The 26,856-nt window shown below is 45.9% G+C and overlaps 3 protein-coding genes across 4 annotated transcripts; 1 reads left to right on the top strand and 2 right to left on the bottom strand.

The window, feature by feature from the left end:
• Positions 1–2,053: 2,053 nt before the first annotated feature.
• On the top strand, positions 2,054–5,604 carry LOC110509592 (tapasin-related protein). Its single transcript, XM_036969135.1, is given in 11 exon segments — positions 2,054–3,027; positions 3,029–3,113; positions 3,239–3,514; positions 3,716–3,782; positions 3,784–3,905; positions 4,169–4,210; positions 4,330–4,538; positions 4,741–4,803; positions 4,805–4,970; positions 5,226–5,247; positions 5,249–5,604. Coding segments are annotated over 11 exon segments (1,362 nt in total). The 5' UTR covers positions 2,054–2,760; the 3' UTR covers positions 5,292–5,604.
• Positions 5,597–22,487, bottom strand: LOC110509655 (vesicle-associated membrane protein 1). Its single transcript, XM_036969127.1, has 5 exons — positions 21,668–22,487; positions 19,697–19,847; positions 17,472–17,630; positions 16,494–16,545; positions 5,597–7,583 (listed from the first exon to the last, which is right to left on the bottom strand). Coding segments are annotated over exons 1-5 (381 nt in total). The 5' UTR covers positions 21,670–22,487; the 3' UTR covers positions 5,597–7,566.
• A 569-nt stretch (positions 22,488–23,056) lies between these two features.
• Positions 23,057–25,225, bottom strand: mrpl51 (mitochondrial ribosomal protein L51). 2 transcript variants are annotated; one of them, XM_021590639.2, is made up of 4 exons: positions 24,999–25,225; positions 24,624–24,712; positions 24,224–24,331; positions 23,057–23,655 (listed from the first exon to the last, which is right to left on the bottom strand). In XM_021590639.2, the coding sequence occupies exons 2-4, from the start codon at positions 24,703–24,705 to the stop codon at positions 23,459–23,461; spliced, it is 387 nt and encodes a 128-aa protein (XP_021446314.1). In that variant the 5' UTR covers positions 24,706–24,712; positions 24,999–25,225; the 3' UTR covers positions 23,057–23,458. The 2 variants fall into 2 exon arrangements, with proteins under 2 accessions (XP_021446314.1, XP_021446322.1); XM_021590647.2 differs by having other exon boundaries at positions 24,845–25,216.
• Positions 25,226–26,856: the final 1,631 nt, after the last annotated feature.

The raw sequence follows: 26,856 nt of genomic DNA, 5'->3' as shown, positions 1-26,856 counted from the left end.
CGAAATTGGGGAGAAAAAGGGGTTAAAATTCAACACAAAAAAAATAAGCTTCCTCTTGATCGGACAGCTTGATGAAAACCAGTCAATATTCAGGTCCCCAAGAAAGTAGACATCTCTGTTTACATCACATACACTATTTAGATACTGACTGTCAGCACTTGGTGGCCTATAACAACACCCCAAAAGAAAAGGCTTTAGATGTGCCAAGTGAACCTGCAACCACAACACTTCAATAACACTTGACATGAGATCTTCTAAGCATTACAGGTATATGGCCCTGAATATATACAGCAACTCCTCCCCCATAAGCATTTATGTCCCTTCTATAAATGTTATATCCTTGTTTTTATCAGGAATCAAGGTAAGACCCAGATGCAGACTGTCGAAGTAACACTGTTTATTGTAGCAAACAGGGGCAGGCAAAGACAGGTCAAGGCAGGCAGGGGTCAAAAATCCGGGGTAAGGCAAAGGTACAGGACGGCAGGCAGGCTCAGGGTTAGGCAGAGAGGTCAGGTGGGCGGGTGCAGGGTCAGGACAGGCAAAGGTCAAAACCGGGAGGACTAGCAAAAAGAGGCTGGGAAACGATAGGAGCTGACAGGAAAACTGCTGGTAAGCTTGAACGAACAAGACAAACTGGCAAAAACAGACAGAGAACACAGGTATAAATACACAGGGGATAATAAGGAAGATGGGAGACACCTGAAGGGGGGTGGAGACAAGCACCGGTGAAAAAGGTCAGGGCGTGACAGTATTGCTACTGATGTATCATCAAATGAATTATCTAAGTGAGTCTCAGAAATGTCTAATATATGAATGTTATCTGATGTTAGCAAATTATTGATTTCATTAACCTTATTTCTAAGGCTACATATATTAATATGGGCTATTTTCAGCCTTTTCCTGGGAAGCTTATCAGAGACAGACATAATATTGAAAATATGAATACATTCAGCAGTCCGTTAATCCATTGGTGTGCTGCGAGGTTTAGGCTACGTACCCATAGGCTTGGCTCTCTCATCCCTTCCAGGCTTCTGGGAGGGAGGGTGGACAATGTGCCTGTCATAGCGGATGTACGCAATGTCCGCACACGTTCTTGCAGCTTTCATGGCTGGGATCAGTTCTTTCCTCTTCTGGCGCACAGCTTCAGGATAGTCCTCGTTGAGGAAGATATACGTTCCTCTCAAGTTCTTGGCTCTTTCCAGAACAGCTACCTTGTCCTTGAACCTCAGGAGCTTGACCACTATCTATCCCAACTGTTCTCTCCTCCTTAACCTCCCCTTCCCTCTCTTCCTCTCTCCTCTCTCTCTTTCTGTCTGGAAAATAAGGAGAGAGAGAGAGAGAGAGAGAGATGGATGTCGTAAATAATGTGTAACCTCCGTAATTCTGGCCATCTGTCTACAGCAACCATCATGTCTCATCGCTCCTTGGAGCTAATGTAGCCTACTTAACACACTGACTGATGCTAGGAGACTGTGTGTGTGTCAGACCTGGGTTCAAATAGTATTTTAAATATTTGAACTGAGGTCTGGTGTGAGTATGGAGTAAATTGGCTTTGTTAACTTATGCAGAGAGCCTACGTCTAAAATGACACCCTATTCCCTATGTAGTGCACTACTTTTGACCAGGACCCATAATTACCCATACACTTTTAGAAAAAATAGTTCCCAAAGGGTTCTTCAGCTGTCCCCATAGGAGAACCCTTTTTGGTTATAGGTAAAAAAATAAAAAAATGTTCTAGGTAGAACGCTTCTGGGTTCCATGTAGAACCTTCTGCACAAATAATTTAAATAATATAGACTAAATAATTCATTAAACTTAAACTCCTGACCTGTTTAGAGTGTTTATATGCTATTTCATTTGATATGTAGCCTATTTGAAATGATGTGTGCTTCTTACATTCACCTTTTCATGTTTATTCAAATCCATATGTTTTGGTTTCAATACTTCAAAACCAAATGGGAGGTCCAGGTAGTCACAAAAAATAGATGGGTGTTTGTTTACTTGTGATTTTAATGAATGGAGCAAATTTTGAGCCGCAGTTTTTTTTTTTTTACCTGAGCGCGGAACAGTTTTTAGCAGAGCGTTGGAATAGACAACGTGTTTTGTACGTTGTTTGTTCTATACAAAGGCAAGGTTATGTTGATTACTTCAGCATCATTGTTTAGCATCCATACAACTCCATTTAGTGCATAGTAAGTAATGCCTAACTTGGCTCACTCGTACTATATAGTATAACACTCAGATACACATAACAGCAGCGCCATCTATTGGTTTGGCTAACTATGATCACATGTTATGGACACATTTATTTCAGCAACTAATGAGGGATGAGGTTATTGCTCTGGAGGATATGCTGAAAAATGGACAACTCTCTTTCACTTTAATTCAGCAAAGTTTCTCTAAATTCTACAATGACGCACTAGCTTCGAACGCTGAAAACAAACTATAGCGCAATGGGAAACACACGCTGGAAACATGGCATCTATTAATCGGTGTTTGATAAATCAATGGGTCTCATCATTCTTATTATTCTTATCAAACCCTAGACGTTCAACGCGAACTTTTAATCGACCATGTATTTTACTTGATTTATTTGGTTTACCTTCAAACAAAAGTAACTTCACGGTATAACAGCCTAACATTTTCACTGTATCAAAATAGTTTTCTTATATCTTCGACTGTGATTTCGAGCGTGGTCATTAATTCAATTATGCAATCAGGGGTCTATTCTGTATATTTCTGAAAAGTCAGTCATTACTGATGACAAAAAAAACTACTGGAAAGATGCTTGAAATGCTGCTTTTTGGATATTTGATTACATGCGTTTCTGGTAAGAATTTTTTGTCTTCACTCCCGACATTTTCTAAACATAAAATAGCGGTATATTCTGGACTCTTAGGCCAGGGACGAGCAGACGTGGTGCTGTCCTGTTCTCTGGTGGAGGAGAGTAGTGGGGTGGGGGAAATGGGAGGTGGGGCTCTCTTCAGCCTCACCTCAGCCACGCTTGTCCTCAGAGACCTGGCCGTGGACCCCTGATCTTTCACCTGATACTCTGACCCCCTTCAACCCTCCTGCTGTCCCCGATCCTGACAACATCATCTTGGAGACTAAAGGTTGGTTCATTATCAGGTTCTCTTTTGTACAGCAGAGTTACCTGATGGAATTACCTTACCCTTCTCTCTCCCTCACACCATCCCTCTCCTGCACTCTCCCTCCACCCCTCTCTGCTTTCTGACAGTTGAGTCTCACGAGATCCCAGAGGCAGACCTGCTGCTCCACGCTGACTGTAACGAGCAGGAAGTGACATGTGAGATCAGCCGCTACTTCCTTCATAAAGCAAAGGAGGTCTCCACAGAACCAGCTTATTTCATTGGCTCCTTGCAGATGGAGGGTGGCGTGCTCAGCCTCAAATTGGTCCTGCAGACACTGCCACTGGACCAATCAGATCGTCCAGCTCTCATACAAAGCAAACTGGAACTCACCCTCAGCCAATCAGGAACTTTGCTGACTGAGGGTGAGACAAGGAGGTTATTATAATGCTTTTGGTAGTATGCCTGTGGTAGAGTAGACGGGTCATATTGTAATGATTCATTCTCTCACCCCAGCCTCTTCTCTCATCACCCCTCTTTCTTTATCTAGTACCTTGCACTTTCTCTACTTTTCACTTGCTTCTTTCTCCCTAACCCCTTCTTTCTCTCTCCCTTGTCTTCCCCAGTGGTGTTCCTGGTGTTCTCTCGCTCAGAGTCCCACTCTGCTCCTCTAGGGGGCGTGGCCTTCCTGGACTGGCTTCAGGCAGCAGGCCCCACCCCCAGGGCAGGAGCTGGGGCTTGAGTGGCAGCACAGAGGAAGTGGAAGGAAAATGCTGGCGATTAGGGCAGGGCAGATGGAGGCGGAGGAGGGGCCAGCAGGTGAGAGAATAAAGGCATTATTTAAGTAGTTATGATGGTGCTATTAGTGTTGGATGAGTTAGGTCTACTTACCATCACAACATAAAGTGCATTAGGACCTCCATGTTCAACATTCCAACTTTATTATCCACCCAGAGACGGAAAATATTACTGTCATAGCTAGGAACCCAGAGGTTTACTGAATGATTACTTTCTTACTATGAGAATTGGACCTCATTTTCACCTCATCATACTCTGTTTCGCATCGTTTTTTCCTCCTCCGGTACACGTGGAGAGGGAGGGTTCGAGCGTGGATGCCTAGCCTAGTGGTTAAGAGTGTTGGTACAATAACCGAAAGGTTGCTGGTTTGAATGTCAGCGACAAAAATGTGGAAAATCCCTTAAGCAAGGCACTTAACCCACATTGCTCCTGTGTACATTATTTCTCTACACATATGAACATGCGTTTATTACATTAGGTGTCTATGTCATGTGTGACATAGTGTGCACACTATTCACATCTAAATACGAAGTCTCTCTGTCTTCAGAACCTCCTCATGTTTCTCTCTCTGAGGAGAAGCTGGTATTTCGGGATGAGTTGCCCCAGAAACTGAGCTGCCACTGCAAGAACTACTACCCTCTGGATGTCCAGGTGTGTCTGGTACGGTCGACCAATGAAATATTCAGTCATTCATATTCACAGATACCACTGTTACAAAGTGATTAGCACACAAGCACACAGCGATCATACCTCTAATGAAATCAGAAGATCATTGGTAGGTCATCGTACAGCACTTATAATATGGATATCCTAAATATTACAGACATTATACTGAGACTCTCTTCTCTCTCAGATGGAGTGGTTCTCCGTCTCCTCTACAGACTCAGAGCCAGGCGTTCTATCAGACCAGGTGTCTCCTCTCCAGCCATCGGCAGCACAGCGACAGGACCATGTCCATCTCCTCCCACCTCACCCTGCACCCCTCCACCTTCCCCCCTGGAACCACGGTCACCTGCAGAGTGACCCACCCGGCCCTGGACACACCCCTCTCCCTCAGCCTGACAGTAGAGACACCTGAGCCAGGTAGGCTGCTACAGACACAGGCGTGAGAGGACAATAGGAAATTAGGTGAACATCAGCATTGCTGATGGGTCACGTTCATTATGCGTGAATGGACAACTAAAATAGAGTGTTCTTATCAGGCAGGTTCAGATACTGCTCTTTTGCTAAATGTTTTCTCCTGTTGGGTGCCTGCTGACTGTTAGTCAATGGGATAACCTGAGCAGAAACAAAATGGTGTCCATTCATATTAGTCCAAACTATTCCTTGTTGTTACAGATTACTACTGGATGGTCCTGGGTTCTGGTTATCACCGTTCTGTTCTTCTACCAAGTGATGAAATAGGTAAGTTCCCCATGCTCCCTATGGACCTCCTTGTATTTTTAACTGTTGTTTGTAGTAAGACAACAGGAGCCTAGAGATGCGAAGCAAATTTCTGTCCAAACAGACAAATAATACATTTTTCTTCTTTTTTTTCTTGCATGTCTTAAGAGTTGCTGTAATGTGAATTACTGTTGTACTATAAACAGTTATACATTTTCTTCAAATAAATGTTTTCTTTGATAGTATCATTGGTGTTGTTCTCTGAATCTGGAGAGACGGTGTGGGATTAAACCTGTTCATTTTCACTTCAATGATGAAAACATTCATGTTGATGATTTTCTTTATTAGCATCAAGTGGTAAGCATGCGTTTAACGAATTCTCACGATCCAGTTGTATCTCTCCCAGTATTATCATGTTGTATCATTTATTTACCTAATAATATTATTGCACAATATTATTAGATCATTGTTTTGAGGAATCACCACTATTTTCATTCATAAATGCAATTTACACATAGCTATTTTTAATATTTTTTTTTGTACAATGTGTCAAACAGTCCCTCTATCAACCATTGAGAGGAAAATTATATTTTCTGGAATATCCAACACCAAAAGTAAAATATAAACTAACTAAAAAACACATTTTCAGGAGCAATAGTCTGGCAAAGATGAAGTACTTTATAGTACTACTTGTACGCTACTATGGTTTTCGGTTGTCGTTTTTTCCCTGACAGAATACTACTGTAGCAACCATTGTTCTCTGGTTGTGTATTAGTTCTTTTGAAAGCATGTGAGCAACAAAAATTTGGCAAACTCTTGAGATTCATTATATTGCATACGCATGAGTTACTAATTGGGCGCATAACTACAGTAGCCTATACACAGGTCCTGAAAACCACTAAACCAAACAAAATAAATGTACAATCGGCAGTTAAGTTTCAGAAATGGCAGATACATAGGTCACACAAATAGGCAAAACTATGGACATCGTCTGCCATGCAAGTCAAGTAAGACACAAACACTACTTCCATTGGGCCTATTGGATACTGTAGGTAACAGTCTATTGGCTACTGTAGGTAACAGTGTGTGTGTTTTTGTTGGTTTGATGTGCAGGAAGTGGGTTATTTGGTTATGTCCTCTCCAGATAAGGGACAGTCTATTGAACCATTCCTCCCTAACCCTGTACCCTCTCTACTAGAACGTACAAGAGTGTCTGAACACAACCACAACACAGTAAAGCTGCTCACTAATCAATCAAAAATGTGCTATGTTTTATTACACAGACCTGCCTTTAGGTGTGTCGAGAGTTAATACTCTATAGACTTTTGTCTGCACTCCTGAAAGAATACTCTATGTAGGTACAGACCGTCTGTTTCTGTCTGTCAATGTCAATCTAGCTAACTGTCCGTCTGTCTGTCTGTGGTACAAGAATAAAGATATACTAAAAGTCAGTGTCCCAAAAGTGGTTTCTGCCTTTTCCAGTATCCTTCCTGGCTTTTCTTATTATCTCTCTCTATCTCTCTCTTAAACACTACAGTCAGCGAGTGAGAGGAAGAGGGAGGTAAAGGAAAAGGCAGGAATGCCAGTCAAGGCCTACATCAACTAACCCTGGAAAAAGCTACTGGCTACACTGATTTGGATCACAAGTACACACACATGACAAAATGATCATACTCTTAAACATGACCTTGTATTAGTAAGTAGTATTAATAATGGTAGTGGTATGAGGTAGGGGATCAGGAGGGGTTGTTAGGTATTGTATGTCAGTATCAATTTACAAATGTGGTACGCTCTCCAAAAGGTAACACGAACAAGCTTTGGCGTATCTGGATAGAAAGAACTGCTTCTCTGCTGCTCTCTCCTTGCACTCCCTCTCTCTCTCTCTTTCACTTCTTCCTGCTTTCTCTCTTTCCCTACAGTATGCTCCAGTCCTCTCTGTCCCTGTGTCACAAGGGGTTTCTTATCTCCTCCCTCCTTCATTCCCTTCCTGCTCTCTCGCTCTCGCTCTCTCTTTCCCTACTGCACATTTCAATAATGTATGAGACGCAGAGGCAGGAGATAGTGAGTGAGACAGCACACCAAAACAGAGGAAGAAAGATGGATCAAAAAGAAGGGCAGGAGGACGAAGAGAAAAGAGAGCAACAACATCTACACACTAGCGTCATGTTTAAGTGCTAGATGGAAGACCTGGTGTGGAGGAAAAGGGGGCGGGACTGGAGTTTGGATTTGGGTCGATTTGTTTTCTTCTTCTCTCCTATTCCGCTCTCATGTCTGTGTCCTGCCACGCTGGGATTACTCAATAGAAGAAGTACACTATGAGAAAGATGGAGAGGGAGAGAGAGGGATATATAAAGGGTAGAGGGGGGGTAGGGAGGAAGAGAGAGGGGAGAGAGAGGAATATATAAAGGGTAGAGGGGGGGTAGGGAGGAAGAGAGAGGGGAGAGAGAGGAATATATAAAGGGTAGAGGGGGGGTAGGGAGAAAGAGAAATAGGGATATATAAAGGGTAGAGGGGGGGTAGGGAGGAAGAGAGAGGGGAGAGAGAGGAATATATAAAGGGTAGAGGGGGGGTAGGGAGGAAGAGAGAGGGGAGAGAGAGGAATATATATAGGGTAGAGGGGGGGTAGGGAGGAAGAGAGAGGGGAGAGAGAGGGATATAAAGGGTAGAGGGGGGGTAGGGAGAAAGAGAAAGAGGGATATATAAAGGGTAGAGGGGGGGTAGGGAGAAAGAGAAACAGGGATATATAAAGGGTAGAGGGGGGGTAGGGAGAAAGAGAAAGAGGGATATATAAAGGGTAGAGGGGGGGTAGGGAGGAAGAGAAATAGGGGAGATAGAGGGGGAGAGAGAGAGGGATATATATAGGGTAGAGGGGGGTAGGGAGAAAGAGAAATAGGGGAGATAGAGGGGGAGAGAGAGAGGGATATATATAGGGTAGAGGGGGGGTAGGGAGAAAGAGAGAGGGGGAGAGAGAGGGATATAAAGGGTAGAGGGGGGGTAGGGAGAAAGAGAAATAGGGGAGAAAGAGGGGGAGAGAGAGGGATATAAAGGGTAGAGGGGGGGTAGGGAGAAAGAGAAATAGGGGAGAAAGAGGGGGAGAGAGGGATATAAAGGGTAGAGGGGGGGTAGGGAGAAAGAGAAATAGGGGAGATAGAGGGGGAGAGAGAGAGGGATATATATAGGGTAGAGGGGTTGGGGGAGAAAGAGAAAGAGGGGGAGAGAGAGGGATATATAAAGGGTAGAGGGGGGGGGGTAGGGAGAAAGAGGGGGAGAGAGAGGGATATATAAAGGGTAGAGGGGGGGTAGGGAGAAAGAGAAAGAGGGGGAGAGAGAAAGGGATATATATAGGGTAGAGGGGTTGGGGGAGAAAGAGAAAGAGGGGGAGAGAGAGGGATATGTAAAGGGTAGAGGGGGGGTAGGGAGAAAGATAAATAGGGGAGAGAGAGGGATATAAAGGGTAGAGGGGGGTAGGGAGAAAGAGAGAGGGGGAGAGAGAGGGATATAAAGGGTAGAGGGGGGGTAGGGAGAAAGAGAAATAGGGGAGATAGAGGGGGAGAGAGAGGGATATAAAGGGTAGAGGGGGGGTAGGGAGAAAGAGATAGAGGGGGAGAGAGAGGGATATAAAGGGTAGAGGGGGGGTAGGGAGAAAGAGAAATAGGGGAGATAGAGGGGGAGAGAGAGAGGGATATATATAGGGTAGAGGGGTTGGGGGAGAAAGAGAAAGAGGGGGAGAGAGAGGGATATATAAAGGGTAGAAGGGGTAGGGAGAAAGAGAGAGGGGGAGAGAGAGGGATATATAAAGGGTAGAGGGGGGAGTAGGGAGAAAGAGAGGGGGGGAGAGAGAGGGAGAGAGAGAGGGATATAAAGGGTAGAGGGGGGGTAGGGAGAAAGAGAGGGGGAGAGAGAGGGATATAAAGGGTAGAGGGGGGGTAGGGAGAAAGAGAGAGGGGGAGAGAGAGGGATATATAAAGGGTAGAGGGGGGAGTATTGAGAAAGAGAGAGGGGGAGAGAGAGGGAGAGAGAGAGGGATATAAAGGGTAGAGGGGGGAGTAGGGAGAAAGAGAGAGGGGGAGAGAGAGGGAGAGAGAGAGGGATATAAAGGGTAGAGGGGGGAGTAGGGAGAAAGAGAGAGGGGGAGAGAGAGGGATATATAAAGGGTAGAGGGGGGAGTAGGGAGAAAGAGAGAGGGGGAGAGAGAGGGATATAAAGGGTAGAGGGGGGTAGGGAGAAAGAGAGAGGGGGAGAGAGAGGGATATATAAAGGGTAGAGGGGGGGTAGGGAGAAAGAGAGAGGGATATATAAAGGGTAGAGGGGGGAGTAGGGAGAAAGAGAGGGGGAGAGAGAGGGATATAAAGGGTAGAGGGGGGGTAGGGAGAAAGAGAGAGGGGGAGAGAGAGGGATATAAAGGGTAGAGGGGGGGGTAGGGAGAAAGAGAGAGGGGGAGAGAGAGGAATATATAAAGGGTAGAGGGGGGTAGGGAGAAAGAGAGAGGGGGAGAGAGAGGGATATAAAGGGTAGAGGGGGGGTTAGGGAGAAAGAGAGAGGGGGAGAGAGGGATATAAAGGGTAGGGGGGGTAGGGAGAAAGAGAGAGGGGAGAGAGAGGGATATAAAGGGTAGAGGGGGGTAGGGAGAAAGAGAAAGAGGGGGAGAGAGAGGGATATATAAAGGGTAGAGGGGGGAGTAGGGAGAAAGAGAGAGGGGGAGAGAGAGGGAGAGAGAGAGGGATATAAAGGGTAGAGGGGGGGTAGGGAGGAAGAGAGAGGGATATAAAGGGTAGAGGGGGGGTAGGGAGAAAGAGAAAGAGGGATATATAAAGGGTAGAGGGGGGGTAGGGAGAAAGAGAAACAGGGATATATAAAGGGTAGAGGGGGGGTAGGGAGAAAGAGAAAGAGGGATATATAAAGGGTAGAGGGGGGGTAGGGAGGAAGAGAAATAGGGGAGATAGAGGGGGAGAGAGAGAGGGATATATATAGGGTAGAGGGGGGTAGGGAGAAAGAGAAATAGGGGAGATAGAGGGGGAGAGAGAGAGGGATATATATAGGGTAGAGGGGGGGTAGGGAGAAAGAGAGAGGGGGAGAGAGAGGGATATAAAGGGTAGAGGGGGGGGTAGGGAGAAAGAGAAATAGGGGAGAAAGAGGGGGAGAGAGAGGGATATAAAGGGTAGAGGGGGGGTAGGGAGAAAGAGAAATAGGGGAGAAAGAGGGGGAGAGAGGGATATAAAGGGTAGAGGGGGGGTAGGGAGAAAGAGAAATAGGGGAGATAGAGGGGGAGAGAGAGAGGGATATATATAGGGTAGAGGGGTTGGGGGAGAAAGAGAAAGAGGGGGAGAGAGAGGGATATATAAAGGGTAGAGGGGGGGGGTAGGGAGAAAGAGGGGGAAGGAGAGGGATATATAAAGGGTAGAGGGGGGGTAGGGAGAAAGAGAAAGAGGGGGAGAGAGAGAGGGATATATATAGGGTAGAGGGGTTGGGGGAGAAAGAGAAAGAGGGGGAGAGAGAGGGATATGTAAAGGGTAGAGGGGGGGTAGGGAGAAAGATAAATAGGGGAGAGAGAGGGATATAAAGGGTAGAGGGGGTAGGGAGAAAGAGAGAGGGGGAGAGAGAGGGATATAAAGGGTAGAGGGGGGGTAGGGAGAAAGAGAAATAGGGGAGATAGAGGGGGAGAGAGAGGGATATATAAAGGGTAGAAGGGGTAGGGAGAAAGAGATAGAGGGGGAGAGAGAGGGATATAAAGGGTAGAGGGGGGGTAGGGAGAAAGAGAAATAGGGGAGATAGAGGGGGAGAGAGAGAGGGATATATATAGGGTAGAGGGGTTGGGGGAGAAAGAGAAAGAGGGGGAGAGAGAGGGATATATAAAGGGTAGAAGGGGTAGGGAGAAAGAGAGAGGGGGAGAGAGAGGGATATATAAAGGGTAGAGGGGGGAGTAGGGAGAAAGAGAGAGGGGGAGAGAGAGGGAGAGAGAGAGGGATATAAAGGGTAGAGGGGGGGTAGGGAGAAAGAGAGGGGGAGAGAGAGGGATATAAAGGGTAGAGGGGGGGTAGGGAGAAAGAGAGAGGGGGAGAGAGAGGGATATATAAAGGGTAGAGGGGGGAGTATTGAGAAAGAGAGAGGGGGAGAGAGAGGGAGAGAGAGAGGGATATAAAGGGTAGAGGGGGGAGTAGGGAGAAAGAGAGAGGGGGAGAGAGAGGGAGAGAGAGAGGGATATAAAGGGTAGAGGGGGGAGTAGGGAGAAAGAGAGAGGGGGAGAGAGAGGGATATATAAAGGGTAGAGGGGGGAGTAGGGAGAAAGAGAGAGGGGGAGAGAGAGGGATATAAAGGGTAGAGGGGGTAGGGAGAAAGAGAGAGGGGGAGAGAGAGGGATATATAAAGGGTAGAGGGGGGGTAGGGAGAAAGAGAGAGGGATATATAAAGGGTAGAGGGGGGAGTAGGGAGAAAGAGAGAGGGGGAGAGAGAGGGATATAAAGGGTAGAGGGGGGGTAGGGAGAAAGAGAGAGGGGGAGAGAGAGGGATATAAAGGGTAGAGGGGGGGTAGGGAGAAAGAGAGAGGGGGAGAGAGAGGAATATATAAAGGGTAGAGGGGGGTAGGGAGAAAGAGAGAGGGGGAGAGAGAGGGATATAAAGGGTAGAGGGGGGGGGGTAGGGAGAAAGAGAGAGGGGGAGAGAGGGATATAAAGGGAAGGAGGGGTAGGGAGAAAGAGAGAGGGGAGAGAGAGGGATATAAAGGGTATAGGGGGTTAGGGAGAAAGAGAAAGAGGGGGAGAGAGAGGGATATATAAAGGGTAGAGGGGGGAGTAGGGAGAAAGAGAGAGGGGGAGAGAGAGGGAGAGAGAGAGGGATATAAAGGGTAGAGGGGGGGTAGGGAGAAAGAGAGAGGGGGAGAGAGATGGATATAAAGGGTAGAGGGGGGAGTAGGGAGAAAGAGAGAGGGGGAGAGAGAGGGATATATAAAGGGTAGAGGGGGAGTAGGGAGAAAGAGAGAGGGGGAGAGAGAGGGATATAAAGGGTAGAGGGGGGTAGGGAGAAAGAGAAAGAGGGGGAGAGAGAGGGATATAAAGGGTAGAGGGGGGGTAGGGAGAAAGAGAGACGGGGAGAGAGAGGGATATATAAAGGGTAGAGGGGGGGTAGGGAGAAAGAGAGAGGGGAGAGAGAGGGATATAAAGGGTAGAGGGGGGTAGGGAGAAAGAGAAAGAGGGGGAGAGAGAGGGATATAAAGGGTAGAGGGGGGGTAGGGAGAAAGAGAGAGGGGGAGAGAGGGATATAAAGGGTAGAGGGGGGGGTAGGGAGAAAGAGAGAGGGGAGAGAGAGGGATATAAAGGGTAGAGGGGGGGTAGGGAGAAAGAGAAAGAGGGGGAGAGAGAGGGATATAAAGGGTAGAGGGGGGTAGGGAGAAAGAGAGAGGGGGAGAGAGAGGAATATATAAAGGGTAGAAGGGGGGTAGGGAGAAAGAGAGAGGGGGAGAGAGAGGGATATATAAAGGGTAGAGGGGGGGTAGGGAGAAAGAGAGAGGGAAGAGAGAGGGATATAAAGGGTAGAGGGGGGTAGGGAGAAAGAGGGGGAGAGAGAGGGATATAAAGGGTAGAGGGGGGGTAGGGAGAAAGAGAGAGGGGGAGAGAGAGGAATATATAAAGGGTAGAAGGGGGGGTAGGGAGAAAGAGAGAGGAGGAGAGAGAGGGATATATAAAGGGTAGAGGGGGGGTAGGGAGAAAGAGAGAGGGGGAGAGAGAGGGATATAAAGGGTAGAGGGGGGGTAGGGAGAAAGAGAGAGGGGAGAGAGAGGGATATAAAGGGTAGGGGGGGGGGTAGGGAGAAAGAGAAAGAGGGGGAGAGAGAGGGATATAAAGGGTAGAGGGGGGTAGGGAGAAAGAGAGAGGGGAGAGAGAGGGATATAAAGGGTAGAGGGGGGTAGGGAGAAAGAGAGAGAGGGGGAGAGAGAGGGATATATAAAGGGTAGAAGGGGTAGGGAGAAAGAGAGAGGGGAGAGAGAGGGATATAAAGGGTAGAGGGGGGTAGGGAGAAAGAGAAAGAGGGGGAGAGAGAGGGATATAAAGGGTAGAGGGGGGGTAGGGAGAAAGAGAGAGGGGGAGAGAGAGGGATATAAAGGGTAGAGGGGGGGGTAGGGAGAAAGAGAAAGAGGGGGAGAGAGAGGGATATAAAGGGTAGAGGGGGGGTAGGGAGAAAGAGAAAGAGGGGGAGAGAGAGGGATATATGAAGGGTAGAGGGGGGGTAGGGAGAAAGAGAAAGAGGGGGAGAGAGAGGGATATAAAGGGTAGAGGGGGGGTAGGGAGAAAGAGAGAAGGGGAGATAGAGGAATATATAAAGGGTAGAGGGGGGGGGGGGTAGGGAGAAAGAGAAAGAGGGGGAGAGAGAGGGATATAAAGGGTAGAGGGGGGGTAGGGAGAAAGAGAGAGGGGGAGAGAGAGGGATATATAAAGGGTAGAGGGGGGTAGGGAGAAAGAGAGAGGGGGAGAGAGAGGGATATATAAAGGGTAGAGGGGGGGTAGGGAGAAAGAGAGAGGGGGAGAGAGAGGAATATATAAAGGGTAGAGGGGGGTAGGGAGAAAGAGAGAGGGGGAGAGAGAGGGATATAAAGGGTAGAGGGGGTAGGGAGAAAGAGAGAGGGGGAGAGAGAGGAATATATAAAGGGTAGAAGGGGGGGTAGGGAGAAAGAGAGACGGGGAGAGAGAGGGATATATAAAGGGTAGAGGGGGGGTAGGGAGAAAGAGAGAGGGGAGAGAGAGGGATATAAAGGGTAGAGGGGGGTAGGGAGAAAGAGAAAGAGGGGGAGAGAGAGGGATATAAAGGGTAGAGGGGGGGTAGGGAGAAAGAGAGAGGGGGAGAGAGAGGGATATAAAGGGTAGAGGGGGGGGTAGGGAGAAAGAGAGAGGGGAGAGAGAGGGATATAAAGGGTAGAGGGGGGGTAGGGAGAAAGAGAAAGAGGGGGAGAGAGAGGGATATAAAGGGTAGAGGGGGGTAGGGAGAAAGAGAGAGGGGGAGAGAGAGGAATATATAAAGGGTAGAAGGGGGGTAGGGAGAAAGAGAGAGGGGGAGAGAGAGGGATATATAAAGGGTAGAGGGGGGGTAGGGAGAAAGAGAGAGGGGAGAGAGAGGGATATAAAGGGTAGAGGGGGGTAGGGAGAAAGAGGGGGAGAGAGAGGGATATAAAGGGTAGAGGGGGGGTAGGGAGAAAGAGAGAGGGGGAGAGAGAGGAATATATAAAGGGTAGAAGGGGGGGTAGGGAGAAAGAGAGAGGGGGAGAGAGAGGGATATATAAAGGGTAGAGGGGGGGTAGGGAGAAAGAGAGAGGGGGAGAGAGAGGGATATAAAGGGTAGAGGGGGGGTAGGGAGAAAGAGAGAGGGGAGAGAGAGGGATATAAAGGGTAGGGGGGGGTAGGGCGAAAGAGAAAGAGGGGGAGAGAGAGGGATATAAAGGGTAGAGGGGGGTAGGGAGAAAGAGAGAGGGGAGAGAGAGGGATATAAAGGGTAGAGGGGGGTAGGGAGAAAGAGAGAGAGGGGGAGAGAGAGGGATATATAAAGGGTAGAAGGGGTAGGGAGAAAGAGAGAGGGGAGAGAGAGGGATATAAAGGGTAGAGGGGGGTAGGGAGAAAGAGAAAGAGGGGGAGAGAGAGGGATATAAAGGGTAGAGGGGGGGTAGGGAGAAAGAGAGAGGGGGAGAGAGAGGGATATAAAGGGTAGAGGGGGGGGTAGGGAGAAAGAGAAAGAGGGGGAGAGAGAGGGATATAAAGGGTAGAGGGGGGGTAGGGAGAAAGAGAAAGAGGGGGAGAGAGAGGGATATATGAAGGGTAGAGGGGGGGTAGGGAGAAAGAGAAAGAGGGGGAGAGAGAGGGATATAAAGGGTAGAGGGGGGGTAGGGAGAAAGAGAGAAGGGGAGATAGAGGAATATATAAAGGGTAGAGGGGGGGGGTAGGGAGAAAGAGAAAGAGGGGGAGAGAGAGGGATATAAAGGGTAGAGGGGGGGTAGGGAGAAAGATAAAGAGGGGGAGAGAGAGGGATATAAAGGGTAGAGGGGGGGTAGGGAGAAAGAGAGAGGGGGAGAGAGAGGAATATATAAAGGGTAGAGGGGGGGTAGGGAGAAAGAGAAAGAGGGGGAGAGAGAGGGATATAAAGGGTAGAGGGGGGTAGGGAGAAAGAGAAAGAGGGGGAAAGAGAGGGATATAAAGGGTAGAGGGGGGGTAGGGAGAAAGAGAGAGGGGGAGAGAGAGGAATATATAAAGGGTAGAGGGGGGGTAGGGAGAAAGAGAAAGAGGGGGAGAGAGAGGGATATAAAGGGTAGAGGGGGGTAGGGAGAAAGAGAAAGAGGGGGAAAGAGAGGGATATAAAGGGTAGAGGGGGGGTAGGGAGAAAGAGAGAGGGGGAGAGAGAGGGATATAAAGGGTAGAGGGGGGGGTAGGGAGAAAGAGAAAGAGGGGGAGAGAGAGGGATATAAAGGGTAGAGGGGGGGGTAGGGAGAAAGAGAAAGAGGGGGAGAGAGAGGGATATATAAAGGGTAGAGGGGGGGTAGGGAGGAAGAGAGAGGGGGAGAGAGGGATATATAAAGGGTAGAGGGGGGGTAGGGAGAAAGAGAAAGAGGGGGAGAGAGAGGGATATATAAAGGGTAGAGGGGGGTAGGGAGAAAGAGAAAGAGGGGGAGAGAGATCATTCAATAATTGTGTCAGCCGATTTATGGGTTCCTAAATCACAAACTGAAGATACATCTAACAATGTGTTTACAGCTAAATAATGATCTTTGCATTCAGTGGGCTACATCTACACATGTGTTGTTTCTACTGAATGACTGGTAACAGAGGACTTATACTGTTTCAATCATTTACTGTAATAAGTTGTCATGAATTATTGACATAAGAGTAGGCACTAGGAGACCGTCAGAGCAGGGCAGACCTGGGCCTGTTATAAGTGCACACTGATTATAGCTGTGGCCTTCGCCTTAATATCTACTGCACTTGACTAGTATGGATTCAGAATTACATTAGTGGAAACCAAGACTGTTCTCAGGACAGGCCTGGCTGCAGCTAGATATTGTTAGCATTTTAGCTAACCCTAACCATTTTCCTAACTTTAACCTAATTCTCCTAACCTGCCACGTTAATTCTCCTAACCAGCTACGAAAAGTCAAATGAAGTTTAAAAGACGTGAAGAAACCGTCTAACTTGCTACATGCGAGTGGGTATCAATGAATGGTAATAGCGGAAAGTGAATAATGGTACTTACAGAAAAGGACTCCGACCACAAGAACTCCAATGATACCCATAATGATCATCATCTGGAAAGAAAAGCAAATGGAGAGTTAAAGGCTTTCTTTATTCTTCTATTCTTCTAGTTAATAAACCTGATAGATTTTCCTCGAGATGATTAAACATGTGTTTTTTATTCAGGGATGAAGTCTCTGCGGATTAACGTTAGTCCTGCTGACCAAAAACACACACACACACACACACCAACCCAGCACGATGACAAACACAAAAAGCAGAGCGTAACATTTCATCACACTCCCTTGTGTCCAGTCAGTGTATTTTTGGGGCTATATTGCTATGCAATTAATATTTCCCCATTCCCCGGAGCGCCGCTCCTCTCGCCCACAGACGCTAATTAGGGGATTAGTGCGCGGGAAGGGGGGGGGCAGTGTTCCAGGGACAGACGCTGTGTGTTCGCCTCAGCGCCCTGCACCACCATGGCTCAGTTGGTTGGTGGGGCGTGGTACTGGTTGCAACACCACCGCAGTTGTAGCTCTGAATGATTCCCCCATGGGCCACATACAGTACACTGGATATATATGTTAACTTGAATATATGACAGTACACTGTCACTTTTTTTTTTATTTTATTTTTTATTTTACCTTTATTTTACTAGGCAAGTCAGTTAAGAACAAATTCTTATTTTCAAAGACAGCCTAGGAACAGTGGGTTAACTGCCTTGTTCAGGGGCAGAACAACAGATTTTTACCTTGTCAGCTCGGGGATTTGAACTTGCAACCTTCCGGTTACTAGCCCAACGCTCTAACCACTAGCCTACCCTGTCATAGACAGCCATGTTGTATGGATAGAAAGAGTTGGCTAAATAACCCTATTACATTCATTATCAATATTACCATTACCTTGCAATTCTCCTGAATATGATAATTTTAAGTCCTTTTGGATGAAAGTGTCTGCTAATGTGAATGACAATATAATCATTGATCACTGTCATTACCTTTGCGTTTTTCCACCAGTATTTGCTCTTGAGTTTGGCTGCACAGCTCTCGAACTGGGAGGCCCCGGCCTGGAGAGCATCCGCTCTGTCATCCAGCTCCGACAGCTTCTGGTCCCTCTCCAGAACCTTGTCCACATTCACCCGCATAATATCCACCACCTGGAGAGGAGAGGAGAGGAGAGGAGAGGAGAGGAGAGGGGTAGGTACGTGGGAAGAGGAGAGGAGAGGAGAGGAGAGGGGTAGGTACGTGAGGAGAGGAGATGAGAGGAGAGGAGAGGGGTAGGTACGTGAGGAGAGGAGAGGGGTAGGTACGTGAGGAGAGGAGAGGAGAGGAGAAGAGGAGAGGAGAGGAGAGGCGATGCGAGGCGAGGAGAGGAGAGAGAGGAGAGGAGAGGAGAGGCGAGGAGAGGAAAGGAGAGGAGAGGAGAGGAGAGGATAGGAGAGGAGAGGAGAGGAGAGGAGAGGAGAGGAGAGGAGAGGAGAGGAGAGGAGAGGAGAGGAGAGGAGAGGAGAGGAGAGAGAGGAGAAGAGGAGAGAGAGGAGAGGAGAGGAGAGGAGAGGAGAGGAGAGGAGAGGGGTAGGTACGTGAGGAGAGGAGAGGAGAAGAGGAGAGGAGAGGAGAGGGGTAGGTACGTGAGGAGAGGAGAGGAGAGGAGAAGAGAAGAGGAGAGGAGAGGCGATGCAAGGCGAGGAGAGGAGAGGAGAGGAGAGAGAGGAGAGGAGAGGAGAGGAGAGGAGAGGCGAGGAGAGGAAAGGAGAGGAGAGGAGAGGAGAGGAGAGGAGAGAGAGGAGAAGAGGAGAGAGAGGAGAAGATGAGAGGAGAGGAGAGGAGAGGAGAGGAGAGGAGAGGAGAGGAGAGGAGAGGAGAGGAGAGGAGAGGAGAGGAGAGGAGAGGAGAAGAGGAGAGGCGAGGCGAGGCGAGGAGAGGAATTTACTGACATCCCGAGCCATAGAAGCCCACATCACACAATTTAATACAGCATGAAACCATTCCCAAGCTGCAGTGCAGTCCATTACTAAGATAAATTGATCAACCATGTTATTTTCTTTATGTTAATAGCTAACTGGGAGGCCCCGGCCTGGAGAGCATCCGCTCTGTCATCCAGCTCCGACAGCTTCTGGTCCCTCTCCAGAACCTTGTCCACATTCACCCGTTGGCCATAAAAATAGAATATATAAAACATCATCATAGACAGCCATGTTGTATCGTATGCTAGCCATGTTGTATTGTATGCTAGCCATGTTGTATCGTATGCTAGCCATGTTGTATCGTATGCTAGCCATGTTGTATCGTATGCTAGCCATGTTGTATCATATGCTAGCCATGTTGTATTGTATGCTGGCCATGTTGTATTGTATGCTAGCCATGTTGTATTGTATGCTAGCCATGTTGTATCGTATGCTAGCCATGTTGTATCATATGCTAGCCATGTTGTATCATATGCTGGCCATGTTGTATTGTATGCTGGCCATGTTGTATTGTATGCTAGCCATGTTGTATTGTATGCTAGCCATGTTGTATTGTATGCTAGCCATGTTGTATTGTATGCTAGCCAAATTGATATCTTGGGTATTGTATTTTGGAATAGTTATTATAACATTTCTCAGCGCTTCATTCATTATGCACACACCACAAACACACAGCAATAAAATGACAAATTCATGTGGTCAGGTCGATGGAATATCATGTTGATCCCAGAAAGCCACACCCCCACACCCTGACGGAGACTGGATAGCCAAAGCATTACTGAAATAAATCGTAAAACAAATCAAATTGCATTGTAGAGTAGACTATGCTACTCTATTTTTAGATTTCCCAACAATCAAAGAATGTCAGCTCTGTTTCTACAGCTTGACTCGTGACTGCATTTCAGTCCAGAAGGTTCTTCCTTTACTTCTGCCCTCATTCCTTCCCTTCCCCTATTTCATTGAATTGGAAAAATGAAAGCAAAATGGGGGAAACTAGGTGGCGCTATTGCTTACACCAAGGAGAGTGAATGAGTGCAGAGAGCAGGGAGCCACTGGAAATGCAGCCCAGATCTGGCCTAATTGCTGCTAGTTGTCTCACGCTGTGACGTCAATCCCAGATTGACAAGCTAGCTACTTGCTGTGTTTTAAAATGTTGTACTATATGGTTTGGCACGAGTGGGAGTACTGTTAGGAGCATGGTATCGAAGCCAGGAGCAGGTTGGTTGGTACTGTATGTGCGTGTCACACTAGCTCACCTCCTCCACTTGGGCCTGTGTCTGTTGTAGCCTGCGGTTGCTGGAGGTGTTGGGAGGAGGGGGTGGGGGCCCTCCACCTGGGGCTCCATCTGCTCCTGGGGCCCCTGGGGCTCCGGGAGGTCCAGCTGGGGGAGCAGCATCTGGGGCAGACCTGGGAAGGGGAGAGAGGTAGGAAGGGACAGAGAGGAGAAGAGATGGGAAAGCGAGGGATAGGCGGGGGGATGGAGGGAGATGGGAAGAGAGATGAGGAAGGGGAAGAAAAATAAATGGGGAGATGAGAAAGGGGAGAGGAAGAGAAGGGACAGATGTGAGGGAGAGGGGGAAGGGGAGGAGGAGAACATTTTACATTTAGCAGTCAAGCTGAAACAACTACATTTTAGAGGTGTTGTAACTCAAACTTTTTTCAAAAAATAAGCCTTGATAACAGTACTCAGTGATAAAAGACATTCAAATTAAAAGTTTAAAAACACAGAAGGGCAGGTATAATGAGGAGAGGGGAAAGAGGAGGAGGAGGAGGAGGAGGAGGAAATAAGGGATATGAGCTAAAGGAAGGAATTGGAAGCAAGAGAGGGGAAGAGGGAGAGGAAGTGTATTGGGGAGGCTATATCGCATTAGCTGAAACCAAGACTGTTCTCGGGGCAGGTCTGCCGGTTTTGACTAACAGAAGTGACTTTTCATAGAATATTGGGAGAATGCCCTGAGAACAGTCTTGGTTTTCACTAATGCGATGCATTAGAAAGATGAATGATGAGGTACAGAAAGGAGAAAAGCTGTTGGTGAGGAGAATAAAGGGGATAAAGTCAGAGTTGTACATGGGATAGATGCCTCCCTGAGACAGAGAGAGGGGGGAGAGACAGAACGAGAGAGAGGGGGGGGGAGACATAACGAGAGAGAGAGAGAGAGAGGGAGGGAGACAGAACGAGAGAGAGAGAAAGAGAGAAAGAAAGAAAGAGAAAGAGAGTGGAGAGGGGGACAGAGAGAGATGGAGAGAGAGAGTCAGATTAAGCAAGATGGAGATAAGAAGAGGAGGATGAGAGGAAAGGTCAAAAGAAAAGTAAGGGGGGCTGTAGAGATGGTGAACAGGAGAGATTGGAGAGAACAGGAGAGATTGGAGAGAACAGGAGAGATTGGAGAGAACAGGGAGATTAAGAGAGAGGGATAAGGAGAAAGGGAATAAAAGGAGAGAATAGAGAGAAAACTAAGAAGTGTTAAAAGATGGGGCAAACAACTAATTTGGTTCAGAGAAGGCGAAAGAGAGGGGGAGGAGGGGTGATGAGGGAAAGGGGAGGGGTGAGAGGGGGAGCATTCTAACACAGACAGCCTCCATGGACTCCTATGTGGGTGTTGGTCCTGACTCAGACTATTGAAAATAGCCAAATATACAGTACAGGCAACTATTGCATGAAGAATATAGCCATCATTTGAAAGGCATGAACTTGTTCTATACTGCAGGTGCAGGACAGTCTCATCCCAGATGTCATGCGTAGTACCCTACTGTATTTCCTCCTGTAACAGGAGAAGAAGACAAACATCCTGCACAGTCTTAGCCTCAGCTCAGACCAATCCGTTCACATTGATATTGATTTTCTAATACTTCACAGACATTTGATAACCTGGAAGTCCCTAGAACCATATGGTTCAAACCCCATAGTATAAAGAAAGAAAACATCATTTCAGCTGAAATAAGCCAATTATTAATTAAAATAATCATTCAAAAAATGAATTTATTTTGAAGCCCAGAAGAGGACTGAGGGTAATCAACTACAGTAGACGAGATCCATTATTCAGAGCTGCTGTGACGGGAAAAGACTTGCGTCAGCAAAATACATTAAGCTAGAACAAATCAATAGAGCATAGAAAGAGCCTGACAACATGATATAAATACTCAACATATTAGAATAAAACATGTTTAGTGAATTGAACAAATCAATAGAATAAGTAAAAAAGAGGAAGCCCTGCATTGATACTCACATCTTCTATGCAGCTGCTTGGAACTGACTCACTGTCAGTGAGCTGTGGGGGTAGGGGAGGGGGGCGAGAGAGAGAGAGCGCGAGAGACGAAGGGCGAAGGGTCTGAAGTCAAAAATTTAAAAAGCGAAATCACAAAAAAGCAATGGGAAAAACCTCTGCTGTCGTCCAAAGATGTCCAGAACCTCAGAGACTCGACTGATTAAATTGATGCGTTAATAACAAACGGATGCAGAAGCTGATGCAGTAATCTCAAAGCAATGCTTTAGCACCGCAAGTCATCCCCAAAGTACCGCAATACCCAGGCAAGCGTCGGGTAATAATTCGCTCGAAGAAAGGCAGCGGAACAAGAGGTTGAAAGTGAATACGGCTGATGCACAGATTCTCAATTTCAGTTCGTAAAATCCATAAGAGATAAATCCAAGGATGCTTGGCGAATTTCTTTAGATAATAAATCTATGCAAGAGAAGTCGCGATATTCCAAGAATGCTGAGTCGAGATGCTCAAAATCACACCAATGGTTTAGGTTGCACGTTCCCCTTCAAAACTAAACACAACTGATTTCATGTTCCTTTAGATTACCCAATTATATAATTTCACTATTTTCCGGTGGTCTAATTTCAGAATTATCTAACACCACCGTTGTTCCCCCTCTCCCGGCGAGTGTGTGGAAGCGTACCTGTGTGTGTCGGTTTGTGGGTTTAGTGCGCTAATTTCGTTAGTGTGTTTGTGTGATGGCACTATACTGCAATAATGCGTCGCTCCCCTTCCCCTCTCCAGTTGGACTCATAACGATGGTGCGGTACCTCTTTCCCAGCCCCCTCCCTCCTCTTTCTTGCGCTCCCCTTTCTCTCTCTCCACACTTTGCAGTACTGCAGTTTTCTCTGTGTCGGATAGGGCGGCAGGACGACACTGCGGTACATTGCTTGGTACAGAATGTTGACTCCGCAACCCCCCACCCCACACACACGCGCTCTGGCTTGTAAGTGCTCCCTTCTCCACCGGGACGACTAGGCCTCTCACGAACACCCAGTTGTAGAATAATCACTATCTGTCCCTATGTTTGATTTACTCGTTTCATCATGACCACAACTCGGTTATTCCTCTTTAGTACATTAATACAAAATGAGAGAGAGGACGCAGTGCAAACGTTATTGCACAGCAGTGAGCTGTGGTATGGATCAATATAACCCGGTCGTCGGTTGCATTGAAAACGTGCTAGCCACGCCGTGGCGCAATTTAATATGTGGAATGCTTAGTCAAATATAATATTTGGGTAACTGATTGATTATATATATATATATATACATATCAATTACTGCTATAGGCACATTCACATGGATCAATAATTTAGGTAAAAATAACTAACTACCTTAAGGTCAAATACTAATGTAGGCTTACAACTCAAATGTAATGAGCTTCTGTTTATTATCTTACACAACACATGGTATACCCACAACATGACTTACATTAGTCCCCAATGTGATAACATTAACCGACCATAGAGCATCACATTTTTGTGTGGTTCAAAACATGTATTTTACAGATGTGCGTGTTGATTTAGTGCTAACAATACTAAATGAATCCAACATTTTCCAGCTGTCAACTTAACAGAAAATGTACAATCAGCTTCCTCTTACCAAATGGTGAAAATAAGGGGCTGATATAAATCTAAGTGGCATAACTGAGTAGCTCACATTTCTCTCTTTAGAGTCTGAATGTGGTCCAGTGGGCAGGTTGTTAGTACAGTAGTCATTTAGCATTGTTAGCCAGATCGCTCAGTCCCAGATCAGATCAGCGATGTTTCCCAAAGCGGTTGAAGTGTCGATAGAGGAAGCGGATCCTCTTCTCCATATCATGTTTGTCCTGCGTCATCATCCTGTCTCCTACCATCCTCTTCTTCCTCGTCAGACGCTGCAGCTCATTGCCACGGAAACCCTTCACCCAGACCGGCCCGACGATCAGATCCTTAGGGTGGGCTTTGAAGTCACCTACAGACAACGCGTTAGAGATGTAAGGCCTGTTATAGGAGAGAGACAGTGTGTGTGTAGTTCGACACGTGCCTATGGTGCTGAAATGGGTCAAACCCCATAGAAACTGGACAGCACTTGTGGAAAGCAGCATGTCGCTGAAACTGAAATGGTTTTAGCCTCATAGATTGGGCAGTACTTGTGGACAGTGCCATGGTGCTGAAATGGTTTGAGCCCCCCTAGAGACTGGGCAGCACTTGTGGACAGTGCCATGGTGCTGGAATTGGTTTAACCCCAAAAAGACAGCACTGTACCATTTTGTATCAACTGGCAATATGGCAAAAGCCTTACATTATATTTTTAGCATGGGGCAAAAGTGACATTTTCATCATGTGTCCATTTTCATATCTACCTGGTAACCAAGAGTATATTTTAAGTTAGTGCAGAGGACAGTGTCATGTTGCTGAAATGGTTCGAGTCCCAAGAGACTGGGCAGCACTTTCATAAAGATATTAAAGTTATTAAAGACTCAATGTCTTGACATCAGGTCAAATGAGCTATGATTTGATGCTGATAACTTCTCAATTACCTAAAATTCCTATGTTGTCATAAACCCCAAACATGCTCCTCTTCTCAGTCCACCTGTCCACCTTCTTCAGCTCAGGAATGGCATTCATACGGACTGGACAGCACACACCTGTAACACACATTTTGATCTCATTGGCTGGGCTACTTCCAGTACCAATAGAATGTTAAATTGACAAGAATAACTATAATGACTAATGCTACAGTATAAACAACGATTGTATGACACCTAATGTTTCAGTGTACTGTTTGTGGTACACACATTAAAACAGATAGCCTTAATATGACGTATCAAATTCACAGGGCCCTGGTTGGAAAATTGTGAGCTCACAAAATAGGCCTATTATGACATTTACAGCAGCTACAAAACATTGCATCTGAATTTCAATGTATTATACACATACCAGTGCGTATCTGTCTGGTTGTTTGTAGTGTGGAGTGGCAAAGAGACACCCCAGCCTTCAGCCACCCTCTCAACAGAGACATGGCTCACCTGAAATACACACAGAGGTCGTCAGTCATTGTTGAAAGGTAAAATAGCTAGCTAAAACTTACTAGATAACTAAATAAGAAAATGTACAGTACAGCACATGACAAAACATATTGCTACAGCCTAGTAACTTACCTAGCTACGGGTGTAATATTAGGTACAATGTTTGCAAAAACAAGAGAGGTAGCTTCTGTAGCTAAAATAAAAATATGTTCCTCTTTGCCTACAAGTTGACCTAGCTAAGCTAGCTCAGCCAGCTAGCGTAGCAAACAGGCAAGACCATGTTTACCTGAAGTGTTGCACGTCTTTATGACCTTGTAGTCGTCAAGCTAATATGATAATAAAAATCTAATACAAAACAAAGGCACGCATTAATAGTTGTTCATTAACTATAGACAAATCGAAATTCACGTTTTAAAGCGTCGACATGTATAAAGTCATGCATGCCATACGGGCACCTCCATTTTACTATTATTCCCACGATGCAACGCGCATTTACCGTAAAACTCCTAAACATCCGCATCAAAAAATTATCTGTTCTATCTGTGGCTTTCATTTTTTTGAAGGTCTACAAACGGAACTACTGTAGACTACATTTTATCCACTAGGTGGACACATTCAGTTCATACATTTCCCCACACCACATACGCATAAACACTATGAAGACACACTCACACCTTGTGTTGGTTTCAGTCTTACTATAACAAAAACAGCTGACTGGAATAAGGCGTTTGTTTCAAAGAAGCAAGCACAGCAGAAATTAATTCAGTCTAATTTTCAGTTCTGCTTTGACGTCAGTGTCCTTCAGCGGAAAACAAAAATGAAAAACACATTACTAAAAATATAACAACATTCCATTGATGGCCCGACACCTATATTGACTTCTGATACTCATGCATGCCCAGATGTTGTGATAATATTGCAGGGGGCTGCATGTTTTGGTAAATCTACTGGCCGGGTTTACAAAGCATTTGCACAAGTGCAATATACAGGAAAGGCCATTTTGGAATCTTTATATGAAGAATGTCTCATGTTATATGGCAGAGGAGATATTCTATCAATAATAACTTGTGATATGAATGATTATTGTGGATAGGTAAGAAATGGGATTTATTTTAAAATGCATTTTTTAAAAACCAAACCCAAGTATTTAAAAACCCAAACATTCAAAGTAAACAGTTTGAGAGAATAATAGCTGCATTTATTGAGACTTTACAGCCTGGTGTATCATTGTTCTACATAGCTGTTTTTTATTATTATTCTGTGTACACACAGTGTACTCAGTGGTGTAAAGTACTTAAGTCAAAATACTTGAAAGTCATATTTAAATCGTTTTTGAGGGTATCTGTACTTTACTATTTTTATTTTGGACAACTTTTACTTACTCCACTACATTCTTAAAGACAATACTGTACTTTTTACGCCATACATTTTCCCTATGGTCAAATTCTTGCACTTATCAAGAGAACACGTGGTCGTCCCTACTGCCTCCTTGGACTCACTTAACACAAATGCATCTTTTGTAAATTATGTCTGAGTGTTAGAGTGTGCACTTGGCTGTCCATACACTTTAAAACAAGAAAATTGTGCTGTCGGCTTTGCACCTTTACTCCTATGTTCATGTACATATTACCTCAATTACCTCGACTAACCTGTTCCCCAGAACATTGACTAGGTACCCCGTATATATACTGTTGCCTCGTTATTGTTATTTTATTATGTTACTTTAGTTTATTTAGTACATTTTTTTTTTTTATGCATCGTTGGTTAAGGGTTTGTAAGTAAGCATTTCACAGCAAGGTCTGCACCTGTTTTATTCGGTACATGTGACAAATACATTTTGTTTGGATTAATATAAGGAATTTTAAATGATTTATACTTTTACTTTTGATACTTAAGTATATTTAAAACCAAATACTTGTATACTTTTACTCAATAAGTATTTTACTGGCTGACTTTCACTTTTACTTGAGTAACTTTCTATTTAAGGAATCTATGCTTTTACTCAAGTATGACAACTGGGTACTTTTTCCACCACTGAGTGTACTGTAGATAACTGTAGACCTTCAGGTTCAACATCTGGATTAAAAATCAGCTGAACAGAACAGAAAAATGTAATATAAGGTGCCTTCAGAAAGTATTCACAC

Source organism: Oncorhynchus mykiss, chromosome 3 (genome assembly GCF_013265735.2).
Source record: "Oncorhynchus mykiss isolate Arlee chromosome 3, USDA_OmykA_1.1, whole genome shotgun sequence".
NCBI classification, from domain to species: Eukaryota; Metazoa; Chordata; class Actinopteri; order Salmoniformes; family Salmonidae; genus Oncorhynchus; species Oncorhynchus mykiss.
This window is presented reverse-complemented; position numbering and strand designations above follow the sequence as displayed.